Source organism: Halichoerus grypus, chromosome 6, assembly GCF_964656455.1.
Source record: "Halichoerus grypus chromosome 6, mHalGry1.hap1.1, whole genome shotgun sequence".
NCBI classification, from domain to species: domain Eukaryota; kingdom Metazoa; phylum Chordata; class Mammalia; order Carnivora; family Phocidae; genus Halichoerus; species Halichoerus grypus.
The window spans coordinates 152,315,869-152,333,037 of NC_135717.1; the positions used below are offsets into that span (position 1 = coordinate 152,315,869).

The window sequence follows — 17,169 nt, forward strand, 5'->3', positions numbered from 1 at the left end:
GCGCTGGGGCGCGCGCAGGGCGGGGCGCGCGGAGGCGGGGCTGCGCGGGCCCACTTAAATATAGGGGCGGTGGGGGCGGCGCGAAGCCGCTGCGGCGCTGCTGCCTAGACGCCGCGAGTTCTCATAACTGTCTTCTTGTGGCGCGAGCCTCGAGCCTCGCTCTTCCCCCGGCGGCGACGGCGACGGAGACTGCGTTGCCGGCAGCAGCAGCAGCAGGAGGGAGCGGAGGCGAGCGGGCGGCGGGCTCCATGGAGAGCGGCGGACGCCCGGGCAGAGGCGGTGTTTCCTCTCCGGCACCCGGGCTGCAGTGACCGGCGCTTGCGCCCTGCCCCACGTCGAAGCGGCCACCGGCCCCGGGACTGACCGGCCTCGCTGCCACTCCCCGCGCCGCCGCCTCGCCTCCCGGCGCCTCTGTGCCCCGACTCGCCCGCGACCCAACTCCCAGGCGGGGTGGCGGCGGCCGGGTCCCCGCGGCGGCGGCCGGAGCAGCAGCGGCAGCAAGAGCCCGCCTCTATGATGAAGTTCAAGCCCAACCAGACGCGGACCTATGACCGCGAGGGCTTCAAGAAGCGGGCGGCGTGCCTGTGCTTCCGGAGCGAGCAGGAGGACGAGGTGAGGGCCTCCAGCGCGCTCTGTGCCCTCCGCGGCGGGGGCGCCGGAGCAGGCCGGGGGGGCGGGGGGCCGGGGCCGGCCAGGGTGGGGGTCCTTGCCCTTCCCCTTCCTCGCCCGACCCTTCTTCTGGCTCCGGGGCTGGGAGGGATTAGTTAGCCCCCTCCTTCTTTCCCTCCCTCCCTCCCTCCCTCCCTCCCTCCCTCCTTCCTTCCCTCCCTCCTTCCTTCCCTCCCTCCCTCCCTCCCTCCCTCCCTCCCTCCCTCCTTCCTTCCCTCCCTCCTTCCTTCCTTCCCTCCCTCCTTCCTTCCTTCCTCCTTCCTTCCTTTCTTCCTTTCTCTGGGTTGATAGAGGAGACAAAGGGGCTGGCCCAGCCCTATGTTCTGCTGGGCGGTCGTGAGGACCTGAGGCCGAGACGCCTCCCGGCCCGCGGGGAAGGTCCCGGGCCGTATAGGTCGCTTCTGGCGGGAGTCACCATCTTAACACGCGAATTGAGTGTAAAGCCAGATAAACCTCGAGTGCTAACAGAGGCGGCAGAAATGGCGTGAGTGTTGCAGCCCAAGCTCTAATGCCTCTGCCTCTGTTATATTTTCCTTCCACGTTACAGCAGTTTGCGTTTTCGCTTTAAACCTAGGGATGTTTGTGGAATAGCCAAACAGACGCCGTGCTTTAAAATAAAACCCCATTCGGTCTGGTTTTTTAAAATCCCACTTTTAAGTGGACCCTTTAACTCGCAAGCACTTGGCATAATTATACTTGATATGTATTTTTTTTAAATGGCCGCCTCTTTTAAAGTTTTCTGACAGCAGAAAGATGGCTAGTGAAAAATGTGGAATAACGCCAGAGGGAGAAGATGGTTAGAGGTCGGCAAAGTTGCCATTTTCAGACCGTAATCTCTAGCTCTCAGCATATTTATCAAGGCTTCTTTACTTTGCTGTGTTTGGTTTGACATCTGGAGAGGAGCAGCCTTTCTTGTTCTAAGAGTAAGCAGTGAATCTTCTGTAATTTACCCTCCTGCGTTGGGTTGATATGAGGCCCTTGAGGTTTTCCTGGAGAGCAGTTTTTCCTTATTTGTTACATTTATTTAATTTAAAACTGGTTCACTGTTTTAAATTTGCTTAAGGCAATAATAGTTGATTGGTAGCCATGAAAATCTTTTATAAAGCATTGCCACTCCTAAAATCATTAGACAGGGAAAAAATTAACAGAGTTCTGCTTCCATAACCAACTGTGTACAATAAAATACCAGGCTAAAGCTGGAGACGGGAAATGTAATGGCTTCCTTATTGCTAAGCCGTGTAGTTAGGGTGAGTATGATATAGTGTACACTCGGTAGCATAGTTCTTACTATGCTAACAGAAATCAGAGGGCTTCAAAATGGTGCTCTTCAAACTCTGGGTTTGCCTTTATTTTTTGAAAAGAAACCAAGCCTTTTAGTGTTGATCAGTCCTCAGTTGGGGGCCTTTAAGTGTTAAAACCTAAATTTTCTTGAGTTTTCCGAAGAAACAGGTCTGCGTCTATGACTGGGCTCACTTTGGAGAGCTAGGAAGTGGAAGGGGAAAGATGTTGTAACATTCACAGAGTAAACAGTCAACCAGCCTTAAGTATATTCTATTTTTAAAAAGATTAGAAAATCGTTGAGGGAAGGGCCATGTTAGGAAAAAACAAGCTTTCAATACAAAAGAATAGCCCAAAGTGATCAAGCTAGGTCAGGGATCTTGTCTGATTGGCTCACTGTTGTGTAATCACATTCTTAGTTGAGTGCTTTCCTGAAAACCTGAGTTTGTTACATTTCATCCTCTCAGTGCTGGTTTATAGGTGAGGAGACAGTTGCAGATAATAAGTACTTTCCCCAAATGACATAATTAGGAAGCGGTAGATTGAGAATTCAGGATCCAGTCCCTGCTCCTGATGCTGGGCTCTTGGCACAGGGCTCCTTAGCAATTGGGTGCACGCTATTTGCTGAATGAGAGATTTTGTGAGGCTGAGCTTGGAAGCCTTTCTGGAAGTGATGACTTTGAAGTCTTGCCATAACCTGAACTTGGAATTCAGGCTTTGTTAAAAAAAAAAAAAAAAAAAAACATTCCCAGGAGAAAATACAGGAAATGGGAAGAAATTGAAATGATCTGTATTGTGTGAATGGTAAAGCGAAGCCTGAAGAGAGCTTCAGAAATCACCGTAGTAGATCAATGAATTAACGTTTGTGCTTGGGAGTTGTTCCTACTGTAATAAATGCTAAATTCCTAGCCTCTAGTTGAGTCAAGAGACTACTGCCATTAGATAAAATGAAGTAAGGAGCAAGCTCTGGAGTATTAGAGAAATCTGTTACGTAAAACTGGGTAAATCTGTTACAGTGCAGACTGAGAAACCAAGTCAGAATATGTTCTAAGGGAAGGCTCTAGAATTCTCTAAGTAAAATGCACAGCCAACCTTAATGTGTGGTTAATCTCTTTAGGATCTTCATTTCTGTAGTTGTGTATATTTGGGGCTCTTTCTATTATATGATAGTTACAAAGTGAACCCTATTAGCTTTCCTGGACATCTTGCTGTTTTGCTATGAATTTATTCCCACTCTGTTTAAATTATACTGGTAGCCTTCCAAGGATAGGATACAAAACAGCCTGAATCCACCTCTTTAGCTAATGGGTGAGAATTTTCACCCCTACTGGGTTAACAATACCTAGGTCCTGGTTGGGAGATTTAAATGTATGCCTTATTTTAGGATGAAATGTTTATAGAGTGTCAATTGAAATAAAATAGTAATTGCTGATGGACCACAAAAAGTTACGCAGTGTTCCAGTACGGTTCTCCTCGTACTGAAGGAGTTAGTAGCCCATAGTTGAGAACAGGTTATTTTAGGAAAGAAGGTTGTCCTAACAGCACACTCTATTTTTTGGGGGGTGTTTTTATATTTGCCTGTTTTATCATCCCTGTGAGATAAATAATAAGAATTAGCATTTGTACAGGAAGAAATTAGGCAGCAGACATAATTTGTCCCAAGGTCAAAGAAGCTGGCAAATAATTTTGACCCCAGGTGCTTTATTTCTAAATCTCCTGTTCATTTGATCCTCTCTAGCTAGTTTTTTCTGTAGGGAACCACCCTTAGTTTTGGCAGTTGGGCTTCCTCACAAGCCCACAAATAAGCATCCCATAGAGTAGCTGGGATATTGTGCTTGTACAGAGAAGGAGGATAATACATTCACAGAACGTAACCAAAAATAGATTCTTTTGAACATGTTGCATATATGATAGTTTGAACAGGGTTGTAGAGATGAAAAGTGTCAACTCCTAAGAAACATACTCTGTAGCGGGAAGATAGACAAATGACTGATATAAAGGGAAATAAAATAAGGGAAAAGTACCATCACGTGCTCCAGGGTTAAGATCCACTGGAGCTGGATTTCAGTCAGTGAGAGAGGAAGGACCAAGTATCACAAACAGCAAAACTTGGGGCTGTGGGTTAGTTGAGCTGCAGCTTAGGATAGCATAGGACAGATAATGGTTGAAAAAGAGCACCTTAACTATTAGGCTAAGGAGTTGCTAGGCAAGAAAGGAACACTTAGTTTTGAACAAGGAACATTTACATTTTAAATGTATTCAAGCTTGAGGATGATCTGGCAGCAAAATAGGATAGAGTGCTAAAAAGAGAAATAGAAATGACTTGATTCTGGGTGGAATCCAGGCACAGTTGTGAGTGAGAAACACTAACAAAACAGTCTTAAAGACTGCCCCCCTACTCTTCCATTTGGATTTACTGCCCTACTTAACTTTTAAGCTCCTTGAGCCAGGGACTGCATTCTACAGTCTGCTAAATGCCAAAAGTGTATTAACTAAATGTCTGAATTTTACAAAATCATGCACTAAAAGTGGGGAGGGAAAGCAGAGTCCTAAAAAGACTTGGTAGGGAAAGCAGAACTCTAAAACCAGAGCCCTAATAAAAACAATCTTAATAAGAAATATTAGTACAGGTAAATCTCTCCTAACATTTGTACGCTTGGGATCAATAGGCAGTCTGCCTTTTCAGATGTATACTCTGGGGCTTATACTTCCGTAGAAGTCCTTTTAGATTTAAGTCCTTGAAGATACTTGCTTCAAATGGAGACCACTTTTATGAAAGTTAACTATCCAAAGGCAGCCTTTTCTAAACATAGGGAAATGTCTTCTATGCCTGCAGCTCTCCCAGACCTAAAGTGATTCTTTGGCCACTCAGCCACTTCCTTCAAGGGAAGGCATTTTTGTACAGTTTGCATCTGTTTCAGGCTCTTGGTATATATCACTAAGGCTTTCTGTAATGTGTGAAAGAAAGCTTACCCATAGCTTCAAAACACTGACATGCTAGAAGAAAATGTCATCAGCCCAACTTAGCATTCATCTATCTACCAATCCCATACAGATGGTCCCTGACTTCAATGGTTCAACTTGTGGTTTTTCGACTTTATGATGGTGCAAAAGTAATACACATTCAGTAGAACCCGTACCTCAGATTTTGAATTTTGATCTTTTTCCAAGCTAGCAATAAGCTAATAGGGGTTAAGCACATTTTCCCAAAATGAGCTGTTATTTCTGATGCTCCTATAGCACTGTGCCTCTGTAGTCCAAAAAGTAGTACTAATTTGTTTAGTAATAACAGTAGGTAGCTGGTTAATGGATACAATAATCATTGTTATAACTTAAGATCTTTTTAAAATGTGTGCACACTGGGTGTTCCTAATATGCTGCTTGCTGGCCTAATTTTGGCTAAATGCCTATAACACAGTTACTATGGTAGAGGTAGTTTAACCATTCATGCATCCTAGTTCATGATAATGTGGGAAGAAAGAACAAAAACCCCAGTACAGCTTCTAATAGCTATAATTCACAAAATAAAACTCTTCATTCTTCAATTTAGGAATCACTTGAGAGGTTCTCTAGATAGCTCCCCCCCCGCCCCCAGAAGTAGTCATTTGTAGTGACTAGTTGTTCCCAGAAGCAGGCTGTGACCAAGAACAGTTATAAGGGTAAAAGCTGAAACACAAAGGACATTTGGGGGCCACTTGGTGTATAGGACTAAGAATTTCAAGTACCTCCATCTTCTGAAGGCATCACTGCATCACGTAAACCTTGAACAGCATTTTTTTTTTTCCGTTTACAAGCTCTTACACACCCCCAGTGAGGACGACTTACTTAGGTGATATAGAGTATAGAATCTATACTATAGATTACTCCGATTCATAGACAAACCTTTGTCCAGGAAGACTCAGGGCTGGTTCCAAGTAGACCATTATCACTATACTGTTGCTACTTAAAGTGAGAAGTACTTATATTCCAAATGCTTAAAACATTAAGTGTCTAAGAAAAAGACAAGTGTGAGAAATGGCTTCTTAACAGTGATAAGTGAATGGTGTTGTATTCTGATAATTATTCAATACATGGAAGGAAGGGTTGGGGTTTGATAGTGTAGTAGCAGGAATGCTTATATGAAGGTGGGCAGGTTGAATCAAGGAAATGTCTTCACTTTTCACTACTCTAACAGCACTGGCTTTGAGGTTGAGTTTGATTCAAGTCTCATTCTGCAGCCTGGTGGGTTGGCTAACCTCCTTTTTATAAATCTTCCTTTGGTCTCAGCTCTGGCTTACCTGGAAGGTTGAATGTCTCCTTTCATCTCTGTCACCTTGTCACTAATGTGGCAGACTGTCATCTTGTTGGATACACAAAATGTAATATGCCTAGAAAGGTATTTGAAAAGGAATTTAAAATGTATGAACAACCAGGTATGGATTTGTCAGCTATTGGTATATCCTCTTACTGAGATTTTATAACTTCTGTTACTTCAGTAATAATATTTTTAGAGCATTAGGAAGCATGCTAAAGCTGTATTACAGATCTAGTAGATTGGGGATGTTGTAGAAATGTTAGATGGCTTTTTTTTTTTTGAGGATATTGGATAATTTGTGATGGGGTTCTATATGCTTAGATTCTTCTAGCATGTAGGAGGGATTTTAATTCATCTTTGTCTCTACTTAATGCTATTCAGATTCATTTCTTCTACCCTGGTAGATAATCACCACCACCACTCTCCCCTACATAACACAACAAACATACAAATGTGGCCTTGACTTCATTTGAACTCTGAATGAAGTACTCTAGATGAGTAGGCAAATATTTAATGAAACATACTGGTTTCCAAATCTGTTTCCTCACTGAAGACTCATTATCAAATCTTTTAAGCTAGTAGTTTAGATGCTGGTCATTTCTATACTGCAGATACTAATTACTTGTTTATTAAATGTATCATATTTTGGAAAGATACATTTGAAGTTGATGGTTTGATCAATAAAACTTAATCATTTTGGAATGTCAAGGGACTCTTGCGTGTTAAGTTTTCAGATTCTACCTAAATCATTTGTCCAAAACTATACACTTGTTTTCATATGTTTCTAAAAAATAATTTATGAAGCATACAAGGATTCCATGTCACTGACTTTTGGAAGATAAATTTACTCATATGTGAATGATGTCCTTAGATTGCAGATTAAAGATTTGGATTTAATTGGAAGCATAAGTGTTAGTTCAGAAAAGCAGACAGACTCTACTAATGGGTTTTCAACATTATTAACCTTATGTAATTTCTTTCTTAAAGACTATCTTGGGACGAATGGGAATTATCATTGACCTAGATACATGACACTGAGTTTCATTTTTTTCAGGACTCAAACATTAAGAATATCAATGGCTTTGAAACTCCCTGTTTACTAAATAAGGATGTACTTTTCCAGTAGCTAGCCCCTGCAGTGTCCTGTCCCATTAGGAAGGTAATCAAGGAAGTTGCTTAAGGAGCATAGAATTGGGTAGTAAGAATTTCAGCCAGGCAATAAAAACTAGATTATCTGTAACCCACACCTAGTAATCAGGAAAAGAGGCCTCCAGCTCTGCAGTCAGAAACAGAAGTTGCGGTTTACTTTTCCCTTGATGCAAGATGTATGCTTTTATACCTTAAGCATTTTTGTTTTAACTTAAAAACATATATTTGCCAGTCTCGATATAGCCCAAAGCCTTGGAATACCATAGATCCTCCGAAAGCCTCCTTTTTGAATAAAATAAAAAGTGAAATCTGATTTGCAGTTTCACTTTTTTTAAAGAATTTGAACCTTGAAGACTCTTGAAGGCTCTTTCTGAATTTTTAAATTTCCTTTTTCCAGTCTTTTATAGTAGTCTCATCCGTATTTAATTTGATAGAGGTTTTTAATAACCCACCTTTAATTAATTTTTGCAGTCTTTTTGATAATTCCTTTCTGCCCTCATTTCATCATTAACTCTCAGTAATTATAAAACAAATACAAGTGGCAAAATTTGGGGGGAAAGCCTAATTCTTGGTAAGCTGATTCAGCTCCACTAGTGGGAAAGCCGAATAGCTAGTAAGGGCCAACAGCGAGTGCCTAGGCCAGGACTTAAGGTATTTAATTCTCAATAACACTCAACACCCCTAACAAGGATGGGCGCTTGCTTTTACAGAGGACGACACTGGTGCACTGAAAGGTAGATGAGCAGCCTTCATTGTGTGCATCCAGTAGTGAAACACACCTTGGTTGTGATCTGTACAGTTGCAAAACATCTTCAGGTTCAAACCAGTGTTTTCTAATTCTTACTAGATTTGCTGATTCTGGCTCTTTAGTTTCTAATTTTGATATGTAAGCCCTGTTTGCTAATATTTAATAAAGCTTAAATGTAAACCTGTCTTACATTTCATTTTACCAAAATTGCTATATTTTGACTTGGTGATACCTTCAATGTCAGCCATTAAAATATTTTTTAAAGGATTTTATTTATTTATTTGACAGAGCATAAGCAGGGGGAGAAGCAGGCTCCCCGCTGACCTGGGGCTCTATCCCAGGACGCCGGGATCATGGCCTGAGCCGAAGACAGGCGCTTGACTGACTGAGCCACCCAGGCGCCCCAGCCATTAAATATTTTAACTAATGTTGTATCAGCTATTAATTTACAGTGCTTCCTCTGGATTTGCACTGTTCTGCCGGTTATTCATTTGAAGGAATAAAGCCGGTAGAAGCAATAGAGTCCTATCCAGATCAAGAATGAGAGAAATAATGCTCAGACTCCTTGAACATTGATGGATCACCACTTTGCAATGATGATGTGTCCTTGGCCACAGTTTGCTGCTTAGTTTTCAAATTGAGGGGATATGTGCCTGGATAGGTGTTCCTTATCTTCCAGCTCAATATTTTAGAGGTTTTGGGGGAAGGTGGGAGTTGCTGAACTATCTTACTGTCGGCCTGGAACTTTCCAGTTGGGGAAGGTTGAGTTCTGGTGGCCTCCTCCGTGGGAGGCGAATCCTGTGCTGGCTGTGAACTCTCAAGGCCAGCGGCTGCTCTGCCAGGAGGGAGGGGGCTGGGCAGCTCGAACTACGGGCACGCCGGGCAGAAAAGCAGTGCACATGTCCGGGATTAAACTTCCGCTCTGAATTGATTGATCTGGTGAGAATGGCTTACGTTGGTAAAGGCAGTATACTAACGTAATTTTGTAAACGCTTTTGTTCACGTTGGTTAAGGCACCTGTTACTTCACAAACATCGTATTTATCATAGCCTTTGTTGTTTTAACTTGGGTGAATTTTAACCTACTCTAGCCCACAAATTTTCATTTATAAGATATATAATTCTTGCTTCAGGCACTTAAAATAATGAACCTCTGGGATACTCTGATGATGTAGTTCTTTTTGTGTGTGTGTGTGTTTGCATATTTCAAGGTTAATGCTAATCTTGATCGAGGTCTGCAGACTTCTGTAAAGAGCCAGATAATATTTTAGGCTTTGTGGGCCACACCGTCTCTGTCGCAGCTACCCAACTCTGCTGTCGTAGCATGAAAGCAGCCATAAGCAACATGTAAAAAATGAATGAGTGTGGCTAGGTTCTCATAAAATTTTATTTATGAACACTGGAATTTGAATTTCATATAATTAAAAATATAAAAACCATTTTTAGCTCACAGACGGTACAAAAACAAGTAGTGCACTCACTGTAGCTTGCCAACCCTCTTCTAGATCATAAGTTATAGCTGCCTGTTAATCAAAAGAAGTGACTTTTGTTCACTTATAATTGGTTTGGAATATGAAGGTACTTCTTTCCACCCAATCATAAGTGTAAAAATAATGGGAACTCTCTCTGCCGTGCATGGGCTTTACGTGAATTCCCCTATTCCTTTCTCAGAGTCTCGTTTATCTTTTAAGTATTCATACATTTTATAGGTGAGGGAACAGGGTGATGTGCCTGGGGTCACATACCCTTAAATTTGGGAGAATACTAAGATTCTCTAACTGAAAAAACAGACATTACGACCACAAACCTAAGTGCATACAGCTCTGAGACTAGTAAACCAAGTCTCAGCTTCTGTCTTTTGTGAGTCTCCAAGAATTGGAGTTTCACGAATTGAATCTGGTAGTTGAAGTGACTTCATTAGGTTCAGAATGGTGTAGTGATGTGAGCACGATATTGTTGAATTCTGAATTCCGAAAGACGGTGTGTACAGAAGCTGCCGGCTGCTGGTTTGTGGTAGGATGTGCACCCCTCCTAATCGGAATGACCCTGAAAGGCGGGTTAACCTGGAAGGGCTTACATTCCCGGGCCGGCGGTGGCGGGTTGAGGGTGTTGTCCGGGGCGCGGCACTCCGCAGGCAGCGGCCGTGCACGGTGGTGCTCCTTCTTGCAGGTGCTGCTTGTGAGCAGCAGCCGGTACCCGGACCAGTGGATTGTCCCTGGAGGAGGCATGGAGCCGGAGGAGGAACCCGGCGGCGCAGCCGTGAGGGAGGTTTATGAAGAGGTGAGATGAACCGTTGTAGCTTGTTTGCTCTCCTCTCAAACACACTGTGCCTGTGCACTTGGGAGGTTTTACAGTGGCGGGGGCGGGGGGGGGTTGGCGCTCAGGCTACGTGCACTCAGAAGACGGACAGGCAGGTCACGTGGGTGCTCGCTCTCTTGTCTGGTTCAACATTTTTAAGCAGGCAACTATAGCTAGCATTTTGCTAAGCAGATATTTTTTCTACCTGGTAAAATAGAGCTAAAAGCAATGTAGACATCCCCCAGAATTGTATAACAGACAATAAGCCTGATCAGTGATGAGTACATAATATGGTGGCCTCGTGCCAGAGCAGTTAGTGATACACCTGGAATGCCCTGCAGGAATGCACAGAGACATCACTCATGCCCTATAATTCTTTCTCAGATGAATAAACAAATTGCCTTTATTTGTTTTGTCTTAAAGTTGAGGAAAACGGCACACACACCCATGCACGAAAGCATAATGGCCTGCTTATCTTCTAACAGTTGCTTATAGATAGAACTTGCTTTTACCCAGAGGCAGAATAACATAGATTTAAGTGCTATAAATTGAGCAGCAAGTTAGGATATAAATGGGAAGCAAATGCTAATGTTCTCACTGGGTCTTGGTGTGTAGTTACAAAGGTTTCATAGAGATGGGTCTTGAAGGATGAGCAGCTTCCTGATGGAGGAACACAAGTCGTAGATAGAGGAGACAGCGGGTACCAATGTGTTAGTTGTGGTGTGGATTTGAAGTTCCAGTCAGTCTGTTATAGTACTGGGTAAAAGTAATGAGGATTCTGCAGTCAAAGGGTAACATAGAGAAAAAAATTGTACCTCCTGAGCCATGTGGGGAAAAGGGCAGAAAGACAGTCCTTTAAGAAGGGTAAACCCTTTATCAGTTCATATGGAAAAGTTCTGTTTTCATTCATGAAGTTTGTCCCAAATTGGTAGAAAGTCTAATTTTTGGTCAATCCCTGTCAGTTCTAATAAAATAAATGACAATCTGATCAGTCGAACTTGCATATGGAATAAATTAAGCCGTGTTTTATAGCAAACCACAGGTTGTGAATCTTGGCATAGCCAAAAAAAAAAAAAAACTTTACAGAAGCAGGCTTGGTATAGGAGGGCCTATTGTGCTTAGATCCAAGGGTTGAAATAGCCAGAAAATAACTTCAATGTAAATTTTCTTAGCAAAGGTAACAACAGTTTTACATTTCATCCTTTTTTAATAGGCTGGAGTCAAAGGAAAATTAGGCAGACTCCTGGGCATATTTGAGGTGAGTAACAAAAGTAATCCTTTCGAATAATAGAATTAACGATTCTTTCCTGACCAGCCAAATAATCTGGCAGCAACCTGAGCTAGACATTTCCTCTTAAAACTATCAGTAAGCAAGTAAGTTTATAAGGATTAGGAGGGAGGGAAGTAAAAGTTACTTTCATATGCCATCAGTTTTATACATTATTACAGTAGTAATTATTTTTATATGACAATACAGTAGAGCTGATACAGAAAGACCTATCTCTTGGTTTACTGATACTGTTTAGTTAATAGACTTTTTAGGAGGTACAGTGTCCTCAGTATCACCTAAGGGTTTAGGACTCTTGTGGATACTGTCTGGAAATGGACCCTTTGCCTTTAGCACATAATGTTAGATGATACACAATAATGACTTTATTATCCGTACAGGACGGTATGAAGGTTTAAAAAAAAAAAAAAAAAAAAAAACCCTGATACAAAGAATAGATGCTAAAAGCATAGAATTCTCTTACATAATCTGTTATTACTGAAGGCAAAATGGAATTTGTGGAGAGGGAATTTGGAATTGGCAGGTGTTCTGTGGAAGGTAAGGATCATGAGACACAAGCTCTTCTCATCTTTTCATCCAAGAGTCAGACAAAGATACTTAGATACATGGTATACCTGACACATTGTGGCTTTTTTTCCCCTTCAAGATACTACTAAAGGGTTAGTTTAGTCCTTCTCGTAGAACCATAAACATTTTATTTTTAAGGCTTTTTAAGGGGGTGCCTGGGTGACTCAGTCAGTTAAGCGGCCCACTCTTGATTACGGCTCAGGTCATGATCTCAGGGACGTTAGGTGCTCGGCAGGGAGGTCTGCTTGGGATTTTTCTCCTGCCCCTGCCCCCGCTCACGCAGCCCTCCCTCTGTCTGCCCCCGCAATGTTTTTTTTAAAAAGAAAGAAAAAAAGGCTTTCTACAGAATTCAGAAATTGTGCAACACTTGGTAGAATTGATGACTCCTAGAATACTGTGTTAACAGTGAAGTTCTCAAGTTAATATTCAAACTTTCCAGAATTCAGCACTTGCTTTACCCAATTGAAGAGCACCATCTCCTGGTTAAACTGAAAAATATATTGAGGGTTTTCTGTAATTCAGAGTAGCCATGGTACAAATAGCACATTGTCGATACGCTGACAAGATTTTTGAAGAAAACGTCTCACATTATAAATAAAGCTTCTATAACACAGGTAGGTAATAGTATTAACTGCATTACAAATGCTATTTAAATTTATTCATAGACTCTGAACAGAAAATAGTAACCAATGTATCTTTCCCCTTAGAAAATACAAGGGAAAGTTAGTATTATCCTGCCTATTCACCCTGGTGATTTCAGTGAATTTGTGAACATAGCATAATAAATGTATTGATTTTGCAGGCATAGAAATAAGACAATAAGTTCTTAACAATAATGAACAGTAATGTTTTATGTGAGAGATGCCTCTCATTTTTTTTTTTTGTTCCCGTTCCTTCCCAAAGACATAATACACTATTTGAGTGTATTACTCAGGTAGTTTGTGGTGGAAAAAATTCTGGCAACGTAGAGCAAGCAGCTCTTGATCTCAGGGTTTTGAGTTGAAGCCCCAGGTCAGGCATAGAATTTATTAAAAATAAATAAAAAATTTTTAAATCAGTTATCTGAAGTCCTAAACTATAGTAAGTAAGGCTGACTTTTAATTGAGAGGATGACCCCTTCATTTTAAAACCAACTTGTGTTTAATTTTGAATCTAGAAACAAGACAAGGTGGCAGTTTTTATATGGGTAAAAACTGAGTTTGAGCACAAAGGACTAAAAGATAGTATTCCAAAAATAGACTAACCCATTCTCAACCTTGGCTGTGCATAGTTGACCTGAAAGCTTTTAAACTATCAATACTCAATGTCTCTTAAACACATGCATTGAAATCAAAGTGCCACGTTTACTATGGGGAGCTAATTTCATCATTTTACATTTACATTTTGTATTACATAAAATTCACTTCTGTGCTGGGTTATACAACTGGATTATACTTGCCTATGTGCTAACCAGTAGTATGCCACAACTGAATTTTTTCCCCTCAAAAATGTGTAATGGCTAGCTCCTGGAGAGTAAAATGCTTTTCTTTTTATATTCAAGCAGAATCAAGACCGAAAGCATAGAACATATGTTTATGTTCTTACTGTCACTGAAATACTAGAAGATTGGGAAGATTCTGTTAATATAGGTAAGTTCCCTTTCCCTTTGCCATCTGGATTCTCTTAATTCAAGTACTTTGTACTTGTATACCATTTTCATCTTAAATTACTTTTGGTTACCTTTTTTAAAGAGGATCAGTATGTATGTCCACATTTGAATTATCTTAAAATTCTTCCCCCAACATATTATTGTCTAAGCCATTCCAGAAAAAACAATAAAGTTATTATTTGTGGGGGAGGGGGTGAAGGCCATTGTTAAAGCATATGACCTACTTTTTAAAATTGACTTTATTGTAATATAGTGACCAGTGTCCTATTTTCTAGGAAGGAAGAGAGAGTGGTTCAAAGTAGAAGATGCCATCAAAGTTCTCCAGTGTCATAAGCCTGTACATGCAGAGTATCTGGAAAAACTAAAGCTGGGTTGTTCTCCAACCAATGGAAATTCCACGGTCCCTTCCCTTCCAGATAACAACACCTTGTTTGTGACTGCCGCACAGACCTCTGGGTTGCCATCCAGTGTAAGATAGAGAGAACTGGGAGGACCTCCCATGTGCAGTCTTGTGGGGAGAGGTCTTTTATTTTCCTTGGCAAACATCTGAATGACTCCTGCAAACTGTCTGAATTTGCGATGCAGGATTTTCAAACAATTTGCGTGTTTTTCAGATGTTTTCAAATCTTCTTAAAAAAAAAATTGTAAAATATTTTAATAAGCCAAAGCCATGTGGAATTTTTTTTAGATGCCTTAACTCTGCCCCCAACCCACCTCATCCCCATTTTAGTTCATTTTTTTCCACAGCATTTTGTTTTTTGTCCATTTGACATCAGTCTGTGGTTTTTGTCAGATCAGCTTACTTATGGGTATATCTTCTAAATTATTTTCTCATCACAGCATTAACATAGTCAACAAATTCTGTTGTAGAAATTTACAAAAATAATTCTTGATATTAAATCTGTTCGATCTGAACTATAGGATCATAGTTTTAATTCCTAAATTCCAGATTTGGACTATTTCTGTATGGTCCAATAACTATTTTGACAAAGGACTTTTTGCTATTTTCAGGAATTTGTCAACTCATTTGTCTTAAATTTTCACAACTGGTATGTCACTAGCTACCTGATAAGGCCAGTTACCCCCCTATAACTCACTAGTCCTTTAACACACAGTTTAACTATATACAGTTGGTGATTTTTAGAGGTATTGTAAGAAAGATGCATGTAGTAAATACATCATCATGAAAAACTGTATTCATGGGATTTGAGTTAGCATGCTAAATCGCCAATTCCCTTTATCCATAATCTCTTTACACAGAATACTTGAGAACCATAATACCCTTAAGGTAAATTCCTTTTAAAAGATATATTTCCAGTTTTTTAATTTACTGACCCTTCTTTAGTTAAACTTACTGGTTACCAGTAGTGACCACGGGATTAGAGTCTAACCTCAAATGATAGTCAGTGGTGACTGCAGTGGCCTTCTTGCTGTTCAGCTGTTCCAGACTTAGATTATTAGGATACCTGAGAATGTCTCATCATCTTTTATACGTTGCCAATAAGTACTATTTATCTTATAACTAACTGTTGGGGCACTGGAACATACCTGAACTAAGAATTATTTTGTCTTGTCTTTATACTCACTTGGAATCAAGAATCCCATTGACACACAGGTACCTTGTCTGAAACCCCTGTACTTTCCCAAACAACTGACAAAAACCTTTGAATAAGACATGGGGCGGGGGGGAGAGTGAAAGATCATTCTGTATGTAGGCATTAGCCTTGTAAATATTGTAACTGGTGAGTATAGAGTAGAAAGTAAGTATAGTTGTACATTCTACAAATTGTTAACCTTTAAAAATATAATTGCTGCTAAGTAGAGTGCTGTTACACTTAAGGAAAATCGGTGCCGCTGTTTTGAAAAAGATCTTGTGCCATAAATGCAGCTGAACTAAATATAAATATTAGTTCACAAATTAATGCTGTCAGTGGAAGGAGTAAAGTAGAAAAACTTAACCAGTGACATTTCATTCTAAATTATGTAGTATGATCAAACATGATCATCCAGAATTTTTATATTATTCTTTGTACAGAGGTTATGCATCCTGCGTGTTTTTTAAAAAGGAAACATTTTAAATCCACAGATTGACACTTTCAATCTTCAGTGGACTTAAGATTTTGTTGTTTCTCAGTAATCTCTTAAGTTTCTTTATATACCTTAACACAGCAGAGAAACTGGATTTTGTATATAAAAATGTCCACCTGAAATGATGTCACAAGTACTGGGGGAGGGGGATATCTTGTATATGATATTCTTAGAGGTAATAATGCATGAACTTATTTTATAAACTCTTGGACTATGTATTTGACATGTAAAATATGTACAGTATTGTCAGCCATCTCTTAAAAGTGAGCCTATAAATATTGTTGTATAATTATTTTTGGTCAAGAACATTTGGACTAAGTAGTGCCACTTGGGTCAGGATTTTCTTCAGTGCCATTTAGCAAACCAACTGTCTTTAGTCTATGCAACTAGCAAAAATTTGTATGATGCAACAGAATACAGTTGTCACACTTTGAACTTCACACAAGGGATTCTTCACTATTCTTCTGGAACCCAGTTTAGCAAAATTAGAGGAAAGGCCATAAGGAGATTTCTGTTAAGGAGAAAAAGCCTTCATTTTCAGGCTCAACAGTTGAATCTACTATAGATAATAGTGTCTACTATCTCAACCCTCCAAAGTTTACAGAGTGTTGGGACTCATTTCTGCTTTCTGTGGGGTAGATGGATAAAATTGGGCAGCTAAATTTTTCAGTCCCATGTGCCTCCTAAATATATAGGTTATAAGTTGACTTGTAGACACAAAGTAGCAAACTATCCTGAATATTTGTTGTTGGGGGGGGGTTTGTGTGTGTGTATGTGTGTGTATTTTTTAATAAACAAGGTGAAATTTTCTGTCACATGCCATTCAATTTTCTGTCAAACAGTTGTATAAAGCAGCAAAACTGAAAGAGGGGGGATGATTGTTGTATACACTCTAAATTGTTTTGCATGGTCTCATTTGAGATAATTGGTGTAAGAATCTTGACTTTTTATATTTGGAAACCAAATAAAAATGGAAATAAATTTTTTTTTTTTTTTTTTTTTACCATAACTGAACATCATCCAAGTGGAAAACTTGTCTGGCATTCCACAGTAAAAATTTACTCCTCTCCCATAGATGGTCATATACATAATCTCATATATTTATATGAGTGTATATTTATATATATTTATATATATTCATAC

At 40.3% G+C, this 17,169-nt stretch overlaps 1 protein-coding gene across 2 annotated transcripts; it reads left to right on the forward strand.

Annotated features, from left to right (window-relative positions):
• The first annotated feature begins 94 nt into the window (after window positions 1-94).
• Window positions 95-17,007, forward strand: NUDT4 (nudix hydrolase 4). 2 transcript variants are annotated; one of them, XM_036077434.2, is made up of 5 exons: window positions 95-612; window positions 10,307-10,417; window positions 11,649-11,693; window positions 13,831-13,918; window positions 14,214-17,007. In XM_036077434.2, the coding sequence occupies exons 1-5, from the start codon at window positions 514-516 to the stop codon at window positions 14,414-14,416; spliced, it is 546 nt and encodes a 181-aa protein (XP_035933327.1). In that variant the 5' UTR covers window positions 95-513; the 3' UTR covers window positions 14,417-17,007. The 2 variants fall into 2 exon arrangements, with proteins under 2 accessions (XP_035933327.1, XP_035933334.1); XM_036077441.2 differs by having other exon boundaries at window positions 98-612; window positions 13,834-13,918.
• The last annotated feature ends 162 nt before the right edge of the window (window positions 17,008-17,169 follow it).